The 7,738-nt window shown below is 40.6% G+C and overlaps 1 protein-coding gene across 1 annotated transcript in view; it reads left to right on the top strand.

Annotated features, from left to right (window-relative positions):
• The first annotated feature begins 840 nt into the window (after window positions 1-840).
• Window positions 841-7,738, top strand: part of FAIM2 (Fas apoptotic inhibitory molecule 2) — a 59,742-nt gene continuing 52,844 nt past the window's right edge. Inside the window, exon 1 of the mRNA XM_020966082.2 lies at window positions 841-1,208. Coding sequence (XP_020821741.1) covers window positions 1,194-1,208 — 15 coding nt within the window. The 5' untranslated portion in view covers window positions 841-1,193. The remainder of the gene's footprint in view (window positions 1,209-7,738) is intronic.

Raw genomic sequence — 7,738 nt, 5'->3', positions numbered from 1 at the left:
AGCTTCAGTTTTCTCATTTGAAAAACTAATGGATTGAACCTAATGTATGACTGTTCAAAGTAGTCTGTGAGCCCCCTATATCTACTGATTAGTCCTAACCACTGGAACATACTTCAACTTTATAACCCAGCCAGCCATCCACTGATGCCATCTGTGTAGGGTATCCACCCATAGCCATACTCTACTCCCATCTACCTCTCCAGAACAAACTCCCTTTCCTGGTTACCATTCCCCTACTGCATTGCCTTCTCCTATTAAAATGTAAGCAGGAGCTGTCCCTCTCTTTCTAAATATGTTTTCCTCAGTGCATAGCACATAGTAAGAACGTTTTGGCTTTTAATTTTTAAAAATGAGTCAGACTAGATGTTCCTCTCTAAATCCACTCCTGTGATTTTATGCACTTAACATAATGTATTTTGCTTGCTTGTCTTCCTTACTAAATTTTAAGAGTCTCCAGGGCTGAGCCTTTGTCATAGTTATCTGCATGGCCCGTAGTACCTAGCATAGTGCGCATTTGCTTTGCGCTGAGTAGGGGTGCGGTAAAGGTTTATTGAAGGAATTGAGACAGCGATAAAGACACTAGAGATGAAGAAAGAGACCAGATGGAGATAATTGAAACAGGAATAGTGTCAGCGATAGTGATAATAGAGATAGAGATAGCCACAGATCATAGAGATGGATTAAGAGATAAAGAGCCGCAATACAGCTCTAGATAGTCAGCGACGAACATCAGCTGATTCGATTTCAATGAATTACTTTCTGTGGCTGCGGGGGAACGTTATCCCTGGCTCCTCCCCTCATTGTCCTCTGGCTCCTCCTCCTTCTACCCTTAGGAGCTACCCTCTATTCCCCCCCTTCCACTTGGGCTGCTCTGATGTCTGGTGCTTTTCCCCCCTTAAAGGGGGGTGGAGCGGGTAGACTGCATCATTCTGAGTAACGGGGGGACAAACATCGCCCTTTTTCCCTCCCCATACCCAAAGCTGCAATTTCTCACCATCTAGAATCCATCCCCAGACCTGCCCCCCCACCCCACCCCCACCCCCTTTCTGGTGCAGACATGGTACGCTCCCCAGTCTCGACCCTGAGCTGCAGTGGATATTGCTAGAACCCACGCTGAAGACTGAGCTGGCGGCTGCAGTGACCTGGGCGGCTTTCCCTGGCCCCAGGGACACGGCTCCCCGCGAGACTGCACCATGACCCAGGGAAAGGTACTTTGCGGCCCCCATCCCCAAATCCTGCCCATCCCCTGGGAACAGAGCCAGACTCTCTAGACTTCTCCAAGCATCTTCACTACAGCTGTTTGCTGAGGATGTAAGAATGGAGAGGAGATGAAAGGAACGATTTAAAGATGTAGTACCCCCAAATTGGACTGTCTGGGGGCTGCTGCCACCTTCCTTTCCTTCCCCTTCAACAAACCCTCTCCCTAGTCTCTTCCTTTCATCTGTATGTTTGTTAATGAGGACCCCAGGGGGCAGTGCCATCTGTCGCCTCTACCAGGACTACGCCACTTTATACGTTTCTCTCCTCTCTCTTAACACACACCCTCCTCCCTATTATTTCCCATCTGGATGCCTCTGTGTGTGATTCTGAACTGGGGAGGGGGTATTGATAGATCTCTTGCCTGTCGTCATCATTAGGCTGGTCAGGTGTTATTAGTTTGTTTGGGGGTCTTTGGGGGGAGGCGACGAGGAAACTGGATGGGATGTCTCCCTTTCCCTAATTTAGATTTAAGTTTGAGGCTTATCCGGGGCTCAGAGCTTTGGCCCCTCCCCAATAGGTTTATGTAACATCATCTGCTACAGTAGTTATACAACTAGAGATGGCAAAATGGGTGGGTTGTTGTTTAGTCTCCCGTCCAGGACTGATGAAGACTAGACAAATAGACCTAAGGGCAACCCTCGGGCTCCTCCTTTTCTCCCAAATGATGAATGGGACCAATAATGTTGTTTTCAGGGACCTGAAAACCTTACCCTCTAGCCCTGATCCCAGTTTTGAGCTCATCGGGACTGAAGATGATGTCATTGTGTGATGGCATCACCTGTTACTGGTTAAGTAGACTTAGGAGGGCTTCCTGGTTAACTGAAGCCGGAGTTTAGGTGATGCTCAGGGGCATATGATAGAAGAGAGTTACTGGGGGGAATTAGCTCTGGACAAAATGGATGTTATATAATTTTGGGTTATATTTATTTTTCCCCATATCTGGAGTGCTCTGGCAAGTGCTAAGGGTTTGGGCAAAGAGGACTTCTGGGAGTGATCTTTTTGGCTTTGGAGAAGGAAGAATAGATTCATCTGAACCAGTAGGAGGGGATGAGGTTGGAGAAAGTAAGAGGAAGTTATCTGTAGCTAAGAACTGAAGCCTTCGTTTGTACTAGGGCTCAGCTTGGGATACTTGGGGTTCCTGGGACCTCACTCCCAAAGTCAATTCGTGGAATAGTCTAGCTGGAAGGGACCTTAGAGGTCATCTATTCCAACACCCCCCCCCATCATATTACAAATGAGGACACTGAGTCCCTGAAAGGTTACACAGGTGGTCAAAACAAGGATGTAAACCAGATGATCTGATTACAAATCCAGCTCTCTTGTTACTGCATCAGGCTATCCAATGGAAATCAAATTTTCTTTCCCACTGATCAATAGACTTCCTCTATGCCATTTAAAAAAATTTTTTTTCAACCGTTTTGTTTCTACATCACTTTCTAAATATTCCCTTTCCCCCTCTCCTCCCCAGAGAGCTTTCCCTTCTAACAAAGGCTTTAAAAAACAACAAAAACAAAAAACCAAAAAAAAACCAGTTCAGCAAAACCAACACACTGACTGCATCTGCAACATTCCAGGCACACAGTACCCCGCATCTCCAACAAAAGGAGGGAGGTACATTTTCTCACTTCCTCAAAGTCAGCCTTGGTCATCATAATTATCATTGTTCAATTTCAGTTTTTTTCTTTTAGTATGTATTCTTATAATATATATATATATATATATATGTGTGTGTGTGTGTGTGTGTGTGTATAGTTTTTAAATTCTATTTATTTCATTTTTCATCAATTTATATGAGTATTTTCATTTTCTCTGAAATTTCTTATGTTTAAATTTTCCTCTCAATCTTTCATCTGAGATCTCTCTTTTTTTGTGGCTAAACTCAGATTCATTTTTGTATTAATATCCCCAGCTCTTAATTCATTGTTTGATTATTCTATATTTCCCTTTTTGTCTTCATGGTTCATTAACCCAGCCTGGGAGAACGTGAACATTTCTCACAATTAGTTTTACTGTGTATGTGTTTTTTCATTTCAGTGAACTTTTATGAATGTAGATGTTATTTCATTCTATGCATATATGTTTAATATTTGTTTCATTGTCTATAGCAGCCTTGGTTCTAATGTATTATCTCTGTTTACCTCTCTTAACATTGTCACTTTTATTTTTCCTTTGAAAACATGATTGTAATTCTTACTTTTTAGAATTACCTGGTGTGTAGTGGATTTTTTCCAATTTCTTATTTTTATTCTGTATTTTTAGATATTTATTTTATGCAGCAAATTGTTGAGTTTTGTTTGTTTATTCCTGTTATTATCTTTCTATTCTCTTCCAGTCTATTCACAAACAATTATCAGATTATAAAACCTCTTCACATTTAAAATGAGCATGAATGCTAGGGTTATGTTTTCCTTCCCTTATTTCTTTTGTATTGATTTTTATCTCCTCTTTGAAAAACATCATCACCTTACACCTGTGATTAGTTTTGCTTACAATAGTTGAATGCTAGGCTTTTCCCATAGCTTCTTTTCTTACCCTACCCATTCCCCTTTACATTTCCTACCCCAAGTTTCTTGAATTTACTTAAATTGTTCCTATTTTTCTTTCATTTGCTCTCCTATTTTCACTCTTCCTCTTCCCTCAACTTAATGTCCAAGAAATGTTTTGTGGCCACCTTTTTTTCCAAGGAATTTTTATTTACTTTGCCCTCTTTCATATTTCTCTCTCTTTCTAGTCTCTTCTGAATTATATTAGCCTATGTCTGTGTGCTTCCTTCTGCTTTCTGTTTTCTCTATGTCCCTTGTGAAGGTAAACCTCCTGGAGTTCCAGATTTGAGAACTCTCATCCATCCATTTATATGTGTTATTGCTTTTGTGCTTGTATATGTGTGACCAGGCATTACACAGAGCATGTGTAGGGGTCTTCTGATTGTTTCCAGACAACCACTTGTGCTTTGGGGAAGATGAGTGGTTCAGTACTGCTCTAGTATGATGCAGAAAACCCTGCGTCGTCTCTCAGGACAGCTGCAGTGGGCAGGGCGCTGTGCCAGTTAAAAAAGGAGATATAGCTTGGGGCCCACTCTCTGTCTTCAGTTTTCTAATGTTCGGCAAGTAGTTCCCTTTGTCAGTAGACTTTCCAAGAAAAGACCCAAAAAAGGAGGCTAAGTCCCCACAGCACCAAGTCAAACACATGGGATCAGCTGGTAGCAGGCAGGGAATCTCTGCCTGTGTTCTATGCAACCCTCATTACGTGTGTATGCATGTGCCTAATTTTTATTTTGCTTTGTTTTTGATGATATCTTTTCCTACTTTGTCTCACTTACAGAAATATCAGTTAATGAAGGAAGTGGTGTCATGTGGTTGGAGTCCTTATATCCTAGGTCATGAAGCCTAGTCTAACCCCTTGCCCTTACAGTGACTGTTATTCATCCTTCATTTTCAAAGAGGACCAATGACATCATAGGGTCATGTCTTGACTTTCCAACTCTGCAAGCCAGGTTATCTTGTCTCTCTGGGTCCATGAGCCCCCTACCACCTTGGGAGCTGGCTGCCCCTGAGGACATTCTCTCTGCTAGGGTGTGATCCAATTCTGGGAAGTACAAGTATTCTTTGGAGAAGGTGGCCTCCAATTATTACACCCATTAGCCCTAGATGAATCCCATTATTAGTCATGTGTGGGAATATTTCTATGAGACTTTTTCATTGTCACCTCTAGGAAAAGACCAGTGTTACAGTCTTGCCATGACAATCCTTTCCATCTTTTGCTTGTATGCTACTTTCCCTACAGCAACCCCACCAACACCCCCACCTACACTATTGTTGAGAGATTAAATAAATTACCATCCATTCTCTTCTCACCAAAGGCGACTTAGAAGGTATATCTGCAATTCCCCTCTGTTCCTTGCCTTCCCTTTTCTTGTTCAAGGAACTTTCCACTCTGTCCCTATTCCAAAATATATTAATTCACTTACAGAGGAGAGTGGGACTTAATCCCCACAATATTCATCCAGTTTTTCTTTCTTTCCTCCTCCTGCTTCTTCTAATTCTCTTTAGGTAATTTTTTCCCCCTTGATGGCACTTCTGTTCTTTCTTTTACCCATTAGCCCAGTTTCTTTAAATAATAATAATACTATGCAGGAGAGAATTTATTTCATTGCTTAATCTTTTCTTGATAATTATACTTATTTACCTTTCCTTTGTTTTTCTTGTTTGGAATGCTTGCAAGTCAAATATTCTGCTCTCACCTCTGGATTATTGTTTGTTGTTGTTTTTTGGTTTTGATATTTTTGTAGGAATGACTCAAATGTTTCTTTTTCTTGAAGATGACTTTTCAGTAATGACTACGCCTAGCTTACAGGATATTTTATTTGAGGATGAAATTTAGGATTATAGCTCGAGAGCAGGAAAGAACCTTAGTCATTGTGATTAATCAGTAGTGTTAAGGTCCAGGTGTGTGATTGTACGTTCAATGTTCTTTTTGCCACATCATGTGGCCTCCCTTGGGTTCCTTTGCTTTTTGGAATATGCTATTCTGTTTTTTCCTGATTTACAATGAGAAAAACAACTTTGTACGGCGTAGGAACTTTGATCGATGTAATGACCAAACACAATTGTAGAGGACTGATGCTAAAGTATGTTTCTCATCCCCTGACAGACTGGTGAAAGACTAGAGGTGTAGAATGCAGGTATACATTTTGGGATTGCTCAATGTGTGACTGTTACAAGAAAAGTTAAAAAAAAAACTCTTTGATGAAGGTAATATTCTGGGGGGAGGAATAGTGATAGTGTTAAAAGATTAAGAAGAAAGAAAAATAGCATCAATGAAGCATTTTTTTGATGCAAAGAAAACAGAAAGAAGCTTAGAAAGATCAACAAGCAGGACAGATAGCTTTTGAATTAATGTGTTGCTTTTATTCTCAAAGACAAAGCTGGACACAATGTCTTATCACTAATCATTAATCACTAAGTCACTAATAATTAGACAAATGCGAATTAAAACTCCTCTGAAGTTCCATCTCATATCCATTAGATTGGCAAAGATGACAAAAAGAGAAAATGACAATTGTCAGAGGGGATATGGGAGGACAAGGCACACTAATTCGCTGTTGTTTGAGCTATGAGTAAGCTGTATATAACCTTTGACTCACTGATCCTGCTGCTAGGCATATATCCTATAAAGGTCAAAGACAGAGGAAAAGGATACACATATGCAAAAATATTTTACAAGAGCACTTTTCGTTATAACAAAGAACTGGAAACAATGGAAATAGCTGAAAAAATTTTAGCATATAAATTGCATGCAGTGAAATAAACCTTTTTAAGTAAACCTCACACTTTTTTGTTTGTGGTATGGTATTCTTCGTTGTGAGGAATCATGGTACTCTGAGAGCTTAAGTTGATGAAACTTGGGATGGTATTGCATGCATGAACAATTTCCCCTCAATAGGAGTAGCCATGTTTGTTGAGTTCATGGTCTGACATGTTTTGAGGCTAGTGCATATGTGTAATGGGTAAGTATTATTTTATTTTGCAAATACTATACTTGCCATACTATGAATGCGGGGTAAACAAAATGTATATTAAATGTATTGGGGGGTAATAAGGGCAACCAACCTGATCTGCTGGGCTGGATGGAGCATTGCCCATGGATCTAAGCATGTTCTTTGGTCTCTTTCTGTGGAATGTTCTCTCTCATCTCTTACCTTCTTTCCTATGTTTCATGAAAATTTTTATATAGACATTTGTTAAAGGATATTGATCTATAATTTTGCTTCTCTGCTTTGACTTTTTGTGGTTTCAATTTAAGACCATATTTTTTATCATTGAAGGAATTTGAAAGGATACCTTCTTTTCCTATTTTTGCAAACATGGGTAACAACCTTACCCGTTTCTTTTTCACCTCCCTATCTCTTGCCACGGATCATCCCAGAACTCATCCAGGATAGCCTGGTGACACCTACAATCCATGTGGGCTACTTCACTGCTCATTCAACTTGGATTAGTCATGACTCCATGCCTTCATATAAAATGGAGGATCGGGGCAGCTAGGTGGTGCAGTGGATAGAGCACCGACCCTGAAGTCAGGAGGACCTGAGTTCAAATCCAGCCTCAGACCAAACAGTTGACGCTTACTAGCTGTGTGACCTTGGGCAAGTCACTTAACCCCAATTGCCTAAAAAAAAAAATTTAAAAATAAAAAAATAAAATAAAATAAAATGGAGGATCACCAGGCCTTATCACTGTATCCTAAGAACTTCCTTGCTTTAGGAATCTACTGGCCTGTAGACCCTCAGCACTGTCCTCCAACAAACTAAGGACCCCTGGGCTTTGTTATCTGCCCCTTCCTAAACCCTTAACACTTCTAAGCTTTTCCATCTGCCTGAAGCCAAACTCTCTGTTATATGTTGTTTTCCCTGATTAGATTGAGAGCTACCTGAGAGCATGGACTGTCTCACTTTTTCTGTTTGTATCCCCTACTCTTA

This window comes from Phascolarctos cinereus, unplaced genomic scaffold (genome assembly GCF_003287225.1).
Source record: "Phascolarctos cinereus isolate Bilbo 61053 unplaced genomic scaffold, phaCin_HiC Scaffold_1;HRSCAF=81, whole genome shotgun sequence".
Lineage (NCBI taxonomy): Eukaryota > Metazoa > Chordata > Mammalia > Diprotodontia > Phascolarctidae > Phascolarctos > Phascolarctos cinereus.
The sequence above is the reverse complement of the archived record's forward strand: the minus strand, read 5'-3'. Positions and strand labels throughout refer to the sequence as shown.